General features: G+C 22.6%; 2 protein-coding genes across 4 annotated transcripts in view; one reads left to right on the forward strand and one right to left on the reverse strand.

The window, feature by feature from the left end:
• Positions 1 to 8169, reverse strand: part of ssp3 (short spindle 3) — a 45770-nt gene extending 37601 nt beyond the window's left edge. For 2 of the 3 annotated variants that reach the window (XM_012485665.3, XM_086910167.1), the window contains exons 1-10: positions 7996 to 8169; positions 7269 to 7492; positions 5728 to 7100; positions 4902 to 5644; positions 4353 to 4833; positions 4092 to 4274; positions 3772 to 4023; positions 3217 to 3657; positions 2968 to 3077; positions 1183 to 1306 (exon numbers count right to left, since the gene is read on the reverse strand). In XM_012485665.3, coding sequence (XP_012341119.2) covers positions 1183 to 1306; positions 2968 to 3077; positions 3217 to 3657; positions 3772 to 4023; positions 4092 to 4274; positions 4353 to 4833; positions 4902 to 5644; positions 5728 to 7100; positions 7269 to 7479 — 3918 coding nt within the window. In that variant the 5' untranslated portion in view covers positions 7480 to 7492; positions 7996 to 8169. The remainder of the gene's footprint in view (positions 1 to 1182; positions 1307 to 2967; positions 3078 to 3216; positions 3658 to 3771; positions 4024 to 4091; positions 4275 to 4352; positions 4834 to 4901; positions 5645 to 5727; positions 7101 to 7268; positions 7493 to 7995) is intronic. The other variant, XM_086910166.1, reaches the window with a different exon arrangement.
• A 23-nt stretch (positions 8170 to 8192) lies between these two features.
• LOC100866490 (ubiquitin-conjugating enzyme E2 N) lies at positions 8193 to 11380 on the forward strand. Its single transcript, XM_003693031.4, has 4 exons — positions 8193 to 8229; positions 8792 to 9120; positions 10080 to 10340; positions 10581 to 11380. The coding sequence occupies exons 3-4, from the start codon at positions 10096 to 10098 to the stop codon at positions 10789 to 10791; spliced, it is 456 nt and encodes a 151-aa protein (XP_003693079.1). The 5' UTR covers positions 8193 to 8229; positions 8792 to 9120; positions 10080 to 10095; the 3' UTR covers positions 10792 to 11380.
• The last annotated feature ends 1025 nt before the right edge of the window (positions 11381 to 12405 follow it).

Raw genomic sequence — 12405 nt, forward strand, 5'->3', positions numbered from 1 at the left:
ATTTTATATTTTAAATAAAGTTATTAAGTTTAGTTTATTTCCTTAAAATCTGAATAAAATATAAAAATATAATACAAAATATTAAATTCTTTATTCTGTAAGTATAATTTAATATATCTATAGCCGAAATTCTTTGATATTCAACTAATTGATCTATATTCAACACATAAATGATTCCCAATGTTAAATATTCCGAACTCCGAAGCGAAGAACCAGAACTTAAGACTCTTAATCCTTATTTTGACAAGTCGGACAGGACAGGCATGATGGTCTTTGCCTTCGTTTATTTACCAACCTCAAAATGAGCACGAAAAACGAACATACTGAAAAAGAATTCACTCGCGTATCTTTGCCGCATGGACTCCCGATTTATTTGACACTATTCGTGTGATATCATTGATTATATAGGGTGTCTTATAATATGATGATATAACTACCAAATGAATGATTTAAAATTAAATAAAAAAAAAAAAAAATTGAAAATGTAAATGCAAATAAAAAATGCAATATTTTTCATTCAAAATCTTCCTTCAAGAAAATTGAATTTAAAAATTAATTTCGTTACATTTCGTTACATTTTTTACATAATTCAATTAAGAATATTTCAAACTCAAAAATTTTCTGTATTATTTTTTTTTATGTCCAAATCATTTAATATAATGAATTTAAAACATTCTTTATAGAAAATTAATTTATGAATATCAATATTTATGTAAGATCGTACTATTTTTAATTACAATGTTGAAATAGAAATAATTTCTAAAATAAGCGAAAAAATCGTTTCTCACAAAAAAATAATAAAATTATACACAAATAGCTTTCTGTCTTGAAATAAGTAATATATATATATATATATATATATAACTTTAGTTATTTATATATATATATAAATAACTAAATGAGAAAAAGACATTTGTTAAAATATTTGTGTTATTAATTATCTTAAAATTTATGAAAGTTTATAAAGTCATAATTCATAAGAGAAAAAACATATTATACATACATATATATATATACATATATATATATATATATATATATATATATATATATATATATATATATATCATTCCAAACTGTTTTACGGATACAAAAGAAAATAAAAATGTACTAAAAATTTCAAACAGTTATTTCAAAAAAAGTAAAAATAATAATTTAACAAAACAATAATGTTCAACATACCTCTAAATGCTGAAGTAAAAGATCCAAGATAACAAGAATTTTGTTACTTGATAAAACTGCTTCAATGTTAGTGTCATTTTCATTGACACTCAATTTAAATACTCGGCATACCGAAAGGATACTTCTAAACAAAAATTTATATTTTATTTAAAGATAAGAATGAATAAAATAAATTTATATATATACACAATCTTAATTTGAATGAATATAATTTTATGATATATAAATATTAAAATAAATATTATATATTAAATTATTTAAAATAAATGTTTTTAAATAACTATAAAAAGGTTAAACTAGAAAAAATCATTCAATAGCAATCAGTTTAGAATAAAAATTAATGCTAGTTTTCATTTGTTTCATGTGTCGGATAATAATATATTTTTTTTTTAATATAACATATATTATATTCATTTGTTATTATAAAAAAAATGTTAAAAGAATGAAAACCATTATTATTTGATATTGTCAATAAGTTAATCGGATTTTCTCTACATACAACTTTTGTAAGTTGCTTTATATTAATTATATTTAATTTATCTGATTTTTTAATAATCATTTAATAATCAATTTTTGATAATCATTATTTATAGATTTTAATATAAATCAAAACCATTTTTCCCAAAATTCACAATTTTTTTTAAAATCAATTTTAAAAAAGATTGCAATTTTTCAACTTTTACACTAATAATTAATCAAATAATAATCAATATAAAATAATCAAGATAAAATTAAAAAAAATATCGATAATATATTTATTTTTTATTAATATTTTTTATTAATTTATTTAAAAAACTAAAGTTCTATAAGGAAATCTAATTATACGATAAATTAATTTTTTTTTTGCTAAGAAAAGTATCAAAGAAAGTTACAAAATTATTTTTATTTTTAATGTAAAACCGATATAGTTTGGCAAAATACGTAATAGTATATACATATAGTTGATTCCAATATGTAGCAGATAAGACGACGACTATCATTAAATATCGCATATTTTGCTTAATTATTTCGTTCTTAAATCAAAGATAAAATTTTATAATTTTTGTTTATTGTTGCTAATGCTTTCCTCAGCAAAAAGTTTATTTAAATATTTTTATTAAATAATATATTAAATAAATTGAAGAATATCAGTATTTTCAATATTCTCTTAATATCTTGATTATCTATTTAGATGTTATAATAATTACATATATTATTTTATTAGTATTTATTAATTATTTTACTGTTTATTCGAGAGAATTTAAAAAATCATTTTAATTATTATTGTAAAATAGACATTTTCTAAGTTTAAAATTACTATCTTTTTTAAAATTTATTTTTTCTGAAGAAAAACAATTTACAGATTCGTATTCTATGTTAAAATCTATAAAAATATATATTGTATATATATAAATATATATTATTAATATAATATATATATAAATATATATATATATATAAATTAGAAAATCGAAAAAAAAAAATAAAAATTTATCGAATAGTGTTATTCTATTATTTATAATTGAATATTTTAATACAAAATAATTTAAAGTTTTCTATCAGAATATAAATTCGAACAATATAAATATTGATATATAATTGAAAATATAAAATTAATATTAGACTTTAATATATAAATACATAAAACTAAAATATTAAATAATTAAAAATACTAAATACATTTAAATTCATTCTTATTATTCTGTATATTATATATATATTATAAAACCAATATTATTTTTAATAATTAATTTTAAATATTAATTAATAAAATATGAAAATTTCGAAAATAATTATTATACTTACTTATTTGGTAAATTATGAGAGGTATTCTGTACTTGTAGTCCTAAATTCAACAAATTAGTCAAAATATCAAATCCATTTAACATTCGAAATACATTTTGGTCGAATGCACACTGAAACATTATAAACAATATTTGCATTAAGATATTTAAAAATTTTATGAATTTTATGTTTTATAAGTATTTTAAAATATTTATCATATTTAATGCATAAAAATATATATATAATTTTCTTTAAAATAATATATCTTACCGATTTTGAAAAAGCTCTGGTTATTTCACCTAGACAACGTTCTAAAGCAGCGATAGCAACGCTTGACCAAGCAGTTTTAGAATGGTTGCTATATAATCGATCCAATTCTTTCAAATTTCGACGAAACTTTGCTTTATTAGTTGATTCAATAGATTGATTTACATCTATTTTATGATTATCTTCCCATTCTTTACCACGTAATGACATTCGTTGTTTCATTTTTCTACATCGACGTTTTAATGCTTTTTGTTTTTCTTTTGAAGCTTTAATTTCATTGGCATTATTATTTTCAATGATTGAAATTGGAACATCACGAATTTGAGATATATTAAATCGTTGTAATTCATCTCGTGATGGTTCGCGGCCATCATGTGTATTTCGTACTGCTTCAAGATGTATTTTTCCTTTTAAATGACTTAATAAATATACTTCATTTGGTATCTACAAAAAAATATAATAAATGTAAATATTGTACAAATTTTATAACAAATTTATTTAAGCAACAAATAAAATGTAATATATAATAATATAAAATAATAATAAATTGAAACTTACAAGTGTTCCACATAAAGAACATTGCTTTTGAGCAGGATATGATTTTAATGTAGGTGGAACTTCTTCTGATCTTAGAATTGAAGATTCAACTGCTCTTTGTCGAATATGTTCTATATTTTCAACATGTCTTCTAGCTGATTCTTGCTGTTTTTGAGCTATTTTCTTCTGTAATTCTTCTTGATTTGCTAACTGTGCTGCATGAAGCGCTGATAACCGTTCTTCTCTATCTCTGGCTTTTTCTCTTGCTAATTCCTATAAATAAATTATTTTCAATTTAATATCATATTAATTTATTAATCATTTATATTATATATAAATACCTGACGTTCTTTTTCTCTTTCCAATTGCATTTTACCAACTCTTTCATCGCGTTCGCGACGTGCTTGTTTCATTTTTTGAATACGTAATTGTCTTTCTGCTTCCAAAGCCCGTCTACGTTCTTCAGCAGCAGCTTCTTTAGCTGCTTTCTCTTCTTGTCGACGTTGGCGTTCTTCTTGAATTCCCTAGAAAATAATAAAATTTATTGTTACAGGAGAATTTATAATTTTTATTATTAAAAATGTATAAATACTCATAGTTACTTGTAATCTTTCTTCTTGTTCTTGACATAATGCCATAAAATCATGTCTCTTATTTTGTGCTTCAAGTTCATTAATAAATGCAATTTCCTTTAATTTAGAATCTTCATCATGAGCTTTTCGAACTATTTCCAATAAATGTTGTGTTCTATTTTCTTCTGCTTTTTTTAACTTCATTTCCATTCTAATTCTTTTATCTTCTATTAATTGGTTTTTTGCACTTTTAACATCTTTTACTTTATTTAATAATTCTCGCAATCTTTGCGACTTTTCCATTAATAATTTCTGACGTTTATGTTGTGCACAAGCTTGTTTCGCTTGATATCTTCGTAACGTTTCAGGTAATGATCTTTTTCGTGATGGAGATGATAATTTCTGGTGCAATTCTAAAGCTCTACCAGGATGACGAGCAACTAATGCACGTAACTGAGCAAGTGTATCTACGCATTCTGCCCAAGACATTCCTTCTAACATATTTTCATACCTATAAAAAATTCTTTTAAATTTAATATTATACAAAATAAAAAATAAATTAATAAAAATGCTACATACCTATCCTCTAAACTAACATCATCTGGCATTGTATTAGGAGATGTTCTTTGCTCATCTTCTGTTTCAAGTATCATTTCACCATCTGTTTCATCAGTTTCAGTATCAACATCAGTTTCAGTACACTCTAATTCTAAAATTTGTCTATGTAAAGAAGCTTCTTCATCTGATAATTGTTGTGATCGTTGCGAATCGGCTTCTTCAGTTTTTCTTTCTTCTTCTAAAATTATTCTCTCTCTTTCTGCTTGAGCAGTCATGAATTGTTGTATACGTTTTTCAAGTAATTCTGCATCACTTTTAAAAATAGCTGCTATCATTGATGTAGAATTTATTTCGTTTAAATTAACAGTATTCTTGAAAACTTCTTCTACCTTATCTTTAATAGTAAGATTTACAACTGATTCACCTTTGACTTTTTGTACCTCATTACATATATTTTTTCCTTCTTTCTCTACAATACATTTTTTTTTCTGTTTGTTATTTTTATCTGGAGTTAAACAATTTTTTTTATTCTTTTCAGAAGGACTTTCAATTGATAACGCTGGTAATGATGTTGCGGTACTTGGTTTGTGAAATCTTGTAGACATATTCAAGTTATGTGTACTACCTCTTCTACAACGACTACGAACCGTTTGCCAACCATCAGTTTCTTCTTTTGTTTTAATATATGTTTGTTTTGTTAATACTTCTACTGAACCATTTATATCTCTATTCTGATCTTTTTTTAATGAACTTTGTTCTGAAATCTAATAAATATTTATAATTATATATTATTTATTCAAATTTATTCAAATTAGTATTAATTACACCAAAAAAAAAAAAATAATACCTTATTGTCAATTGACTGAAATCGTTGTCTAACTATTACAGATGTTCCAGGTCTTATTTTATTTGAAATTAATGTATTTTTATCACTTAATGTTGTTTTACTTCTAACAAATTTTGGAGTTTCTGAGAGACTTGATTGCTTTGACTTAACTTTCATTTGCGATACCGTAGAATATGCTGGTTTATTTGTATTAATTGAACTCTTAATTGAATTACTGGAAGATGTATCAGATGTAGATTTTATTACATTTTTATTATTTGTATTATCATTCACATTTAATTGTCTTTTTAATTTTTGGCTAATTTTATTGGAAATTTTTGTAATATTTTGTATATTTTTATTTACTGTAGAATTACTATTTTCTTTTGTCACATTATTAGATTCTGTAATTTTATTTTCTGTTATTACATTTTCTATATCAATAGTTTTAATACTTTTTCCTGTGCTTTGTCTTTTAACTTTAGCATTGATTTCATTTTTTCCTAGTCCTAAGTCATTTTTAGGACCTAATGGTTTTATTTGAAAATTATTTTGAGAATTCAATTTATTTTCTATATTATTAGATTTAGAAAATTCTTTTTCTGTTGATGTACAAGTAATCAATTGTACATTCTTATCAGTACAAACTACTTGTTCATTCTTCTCAGATATTATATCAGAATCCGTTACTTTGATGGTAGTATAATACATTCCAGTTTTAACTGTTTTTGATGTACTTTTAGTATCCAATTTTCCTTTTACATCACGAGATGAACTTTCATTTGCTTTTTGGTCTGCAATAATGCTGTTATTTTTAGCAGTTGTGTGTTTTACAAAAGTTTTATTTATTTTTATTGAAGTTAATTTATCTTTATTTAATGACTGAATTGCTCCTTTATCGGTTGCATTTTTATATTTTTCATTCGTTATATTATTCTTGGAAATATTACTTTTATTATCTTTTATCAATTTATGCACAGATTCTCCTTTTACATTACAATTTACATGATTTATTTTATTGTCTACAGTAACAGATTTATTCTCTGAAATAATCTGATCAATAGGACTTCTACAAACTGATTCTGTAGGACTCATTCTTTGCAAAGGACTATTGGATTTTGGAATCATTGTTGAGTTCCAGATTCGACAAGGAGAAGTTTTTCTAACTTCCCAAGCTAAAGGAGTACGTCTTAAAGGAGGAGGTGAATTTTCATAAGCCCATTTAACTTTAAACCATTCAATTAAATTATGAAAATCTCTAGTATAATTCTCTAAAACTAATATTACTTCTTTGCATTCAGAAATATTTTCATCTTCTTCACATGTTTGATAAATACCATCTACTGCTCTTTGCAAATTACCAAATAAAAATGCCCAATATCTTGCCTGTAATTCTAATATAATTCTAATATAAAAAAAAGCAAAATAATTTAAAATTTTTAAAAAATAATGGTAATAAACATATTATAAAAGCAAAATATTTATAAAAAAAATAAGTAACATTTTTATTAAAAGTAAATATATAATTTATTAAATTTTTAATTTTAAAAATTTTAATTTACCAGATTTCTTATCTCGACCCGTGGAAGCTGATCTTACTCTAGTTGTTGGTTTCATAGATCTTTTAGAAGTATTTGCTTGTGATACTCTTGGAACACTAGGAGGTTTTTTGGTGATCTTCTCAGTATTATTTGTTCCAACTGGTACATTAAAAGCTATCAAATTTCTAGCTGCCCGACCTTCTTCTTGTATAAGTAATCTTACATCAGCCATTTTTAATCAAATTCTATAAGAAAATTATAATTAAATATTTAATTATTTACTCAATTACAGACATATATTTAAACATAATTTATATATATCAAAGTAAAACTAAAAGAACAGATTAAAAAGATGTTAAAAATTAAAATTTTAATAATTCATTGATTTCATTAAGAATATTACAAATATATATTTTTCATATTAAATAAAAAATTTAAATTATGATAGTTTAAAAAAAATAAATTTTATGTACAACAACAAAATTTTAACTTATTTATAATAAATTGAGAATTTTGTTTTATTGTAATTTAAGGTTATATTATTATCATACATTCACATTTTAGATATCACAAAGAAACAAACAATTATTATTATATATAAATAGGTAAATAATTATATATTAATAATGTTACTAATATTAATTATTTATGATACAATTAATAAATATATTTGTATTTTTATAATCTATATACTATATATACTGCATAAGTATCAAATCATAATGATGTTTATTTTTAATTCACTTACCTTTATTATAATTACAATTACAAAATATCAAAGAACGGTTGACTACAAATAGTTTTCAAATAACAAGAACTCCGAATTGACATTTCAATAATGATACAAGACATTTTATGATAAATATCTTCTAAGTTTCGCGGCAGTTTGTTGGTTGCACTGATATTGCTGCATTAAAAACTGCAATCGCGTTATTGAGTTATAAACATACTGACTAAAATAATATCATATTGCATTAATACTGTAAGATTTTATATTATTTTTCATTTTATTAATTATACATTTTAATAATTCAATCAAGAAAGTATATGTATTTTATTTATTTATATATTTAGTATCTTGTACACTTATACTTTATAACTTTTTAATTGAATTTTTAAACAACTTTTATTATAATTTTTATCATAATTTTAGCTTTATATTTTTTTAAATAATATTATATAATATAATTTCTTAATTATAATAAAAATATAATAAAAATATTATATTATTTTGAATAATGTATAATATCTAGATAATAATTTTTTTGATTTTGCTAGAAATATGTCAAATTAATAAAAATTATAATTTAAAAAGAATAAATTTTATTAACTGATATTTTAAGAGAAATAATAAAATACAATAGAAAAATAGTTTCTTTTCAAAAATTTTGAATTCTTATTGGTAATCTTAGAAATATTGAAATAAAAACTACAATGAAAATAAAATTATCCAAACTTATAATAAAAAAAAGTTTATAAATGTATATGAATTATTTAAATTTAAAAATTATTTTTTACGTTGACAATAAAAATGATATTTACAGACATTGTTAAATTGGTTTACGCAGTGAATTCGTATACAGCGCCATCAACGCGTGATAAGATGAATCGCGAGAAGCGGTTGCGAGGGCTGTAACTCACATTTACGTGTGAAAATTTAATTAACACTACGTTACAGTATCTCTTTGGGGTTGCAACATAGATCCCAAGCAGATTTTTGAAGTCGGCTATAAAGCCGATTATCACGAAACACGAAAGTGCTACGAAAATAAGATTAAAAATCGATTTCGAGGTTTCTAGAAGAAAAGGCTACCATAGAGGCGGACAATCTGCCACACTTTGCGGGGTGACGCGGGGATATTTTCAGATAATCGTACGTATTTTACTGCTATATGTAAATCACTCTTATTTCAGACTTTTTTATATAAGTGAGAAACTTTGTATACATTAATTTTACATAGTACGTGACTTCGTGCATGAATTCTTTGTTTACGCATATGCAGTAATGCTGCTTTCAATAGCTTTGGAGGTTGGCAGAAATATTTCGGCAAAAATTAAAATATTATTCTATTATTTGTTTTCTTAATAATTTATTTGGTTTCTTTATTAATAATACACAATAAATCATTCATTTAATTGTATATAATAATATAAAAATTACTTGTTTCGTTATACTTAGTGTAACAAACTGTCAATTTGCAGTAAATCAACATTAATTATTAGAATTATTAGAATTATGAGATACTTATATAATTTAAATTTTTGAAATTTAATTTTTATTTGTAATGTATATGATATTTACAGAAATAAAAAAAATTCTTTGATAACCTAAATTTTCTTATGTTAATCATGTTTAAACTATAGTATTATATTTATAAATATTTTATATTTTTCAATGTGTTTAACTAAAAATATTAATATATTTTTTTTTTATATTTTTATATTTATAATAATTTTATATAGTTTTCATAATCATTATTTTAATAGATTATTTATATTTATGTCCATATGAATTATATATTAAAATATAAAATAATTTTATATATACATTTGATTAAGTAAGACATATTAAAGATTATTTTATTAATTTATATTATTTATTAGCTATACTTGTATATCTGTATTAGTGTTATTAAATGTTTATTATATTTTTATTTATATTTTTATAGTAATTATTTATAAAATATAAAAATATTTGTATAAGTTACAAAATTATGTTATTTAAATATAAGTTTACAAAGTTTTTCAATATGGATAAGATAATTATGTTTCTAGTTTGAATATATTATTAATCAGGGAACAAATAAAAAGATGCATAAGAATTTCTTTTAGAGATATTTCATCAAATATGGCTGCGCTACCAAGGAGGATTATCAAAGAAACACAAAGATTAATGCAAGAACCAGTTCCTGGTATCAGTGCTGTGCCAGATGATACAAATGCTAGGTATTTTCATGTAATTGTAACTGGACCTGAAGATTCGCCATTTGAAGGTGGACTTTTTAAACTTGAATTGTTCCTACCAGAAGACTATCCAATGTCTGCTCCTAAAGTTAGATTCATTACAAAAATTTATCATCCAAATATAGACAGGTAATGTTGTAGTTATTATTTTTAAAAAATTAAGTTTTTTAAAAACAATAAATTAATTAAATTGATTCCTGCTATTAATGTAAATATTTTAATTATTATTAACTTGTAATATTAACTTCTAAACTATATTATCTTATATAATGTAATATGTGAAATAAGATAAATAAGATTGAAATTAAAAAAATACATGTTTTATATATTTATATTAAAATGTTAAAATTATTTATATTTGCTGTATAGATTGGGCAGGATTTGCTTGGATATCCTTAAAGACAAATGGAGTCCTGCTCTTCAAATCAGAACAGTTTTACTATCAATACAAGCACTACTAAGTGCACCAAATCCAGATGATCCTTTGGCAAATGATGTAGCTGAACTTTGGAAAGTAAATGAAAGCGAAGCAATACGTAATGCCAAAGAATGGACTCGGAGATATGCTATGGACAACTGATCTTAGATCATCCATGATGCAAAGTGATGTTACCCTTTTCTTTCCGAGTTTACCGATCACTTTACTCGCACCAGCTGCGTACCCTGCACCTGTGTCCACAATTTTGCTATAAAAATAATAAAAGTTTTGTAAGAGTAAACAGAATGAAACTGTATTTTCTATATTGCGGGGAATACAAAGATGTCGTGTTTAGATTTCTTCAACGGTTTGTGAAGCAGATTTGTCAAGAATCTTCTAACATTGAACAACATCAATTGTAAGAAGATTCCTATTTCAAAAAGAAAAAGGTATAATTTTAATGGATTACTAGTTTTTACTTAAAAATATACCTTTGTAGTAAAAATAAGTGAATGTAGTATGTTGCGTCAACATTTTTTTTAAATATTATTACAGAATGGCTTGTGCAATCAGTAATTTATAGCCTTTATTTTGGTACCTTTAATGTATCCCTGAAAAAAAGCAGTTCTAGATCGCTCATTATATTATACTAATATTACATTTTTCTGTACTTTACGGAATGTTTCCGAATTGGTAATACAAGATGGAAATGAATCTATATGAAAAAATAAATTGAAAATACGGAATAAAATTTTTTTGTATGAAGCTTTATTTTCAAATAAATTAATGTAAAAATTTATATAAATATACATAACTTATGTCTAAAAGATATATTGATTAAAAAATATCATATTCTTTTTGTTATTTGATTAAATAATTAAAGAAATAAACATTGAAATATAATTATCTTTTAATCAAAAAATTTTTTATGAATGTAAAAATTAACATGGTATTAAGTTATCATAAACATTATATTATTTTGATATTTTTACGAATGAAAATGCAGAATTTTCATTATGCATTTATAATATACTTAAATACAAACGTATTCAACATACGATTTTATTTATCTTTAAATTTAAGTATTTTCAGTATTGAAGCTCTGTATAAAAAAAATATTATTCTAAATTTCCGAATTTTTTTTTCATTTCGATTCCTTTTTTGACTTGTATCACCATATATAATATATCGGAAATACTCTGTATTATGTCTACTAACTGGTTGTCTGATAATCTTAATGTATTTATCATTTCCGCGAGTGTACGACGTTGGATGAAAGATATTATGATATTGAATTAGAGATCGACATGGCATTTATTTATGTATTAACTATGAATTAACTACTTCATATATGTATATATATATTATAATATAATATATATATATGTATGTAATAAGCGTACAAACATATTGAAGTTATCCATGAATGCGAAGTTCCATTTTTGAAGTATATAACTATAACTATTGTAATAATTATCTATTGCAGATTTTTATTTATCAATATAATGTAAGACAATGTTTTGAATATTCATAAAAACTTCTAATAATTTGATCTGAAAATTCTTAATTGACAAGGTATTTTGATATTCACATTTCGATTTATATTATTATTATTCAAAATGAAAATATAATTTCGAATAAAAGTTGAATGATTTCGAGTATGATCAATGATTATTAATTTTTTTATAACGATAGATATGTAATCTGTAAAGGTCAACTTTCTTTTTTTAAATGGAATATTATGCTTTTTGTTGTGTTAATAAATGCAACTTGTCA

The sequence above is a fragment of the Apis florea genome, unplaced genomic scaffold (genome assembly GCF_048593485.1).
Source record: "Apis florea isolate Af1SG1 unplaced genomic scaffold, ASM4859348v1 contig_3170_pilon, whole genome shotgun sequence".
Taxonomy (NCBI): Eukaryota; Metazoa; Arthropoda; class Insecta; order Hymenoptera; family Apidae; genus Apis; species Apis florea.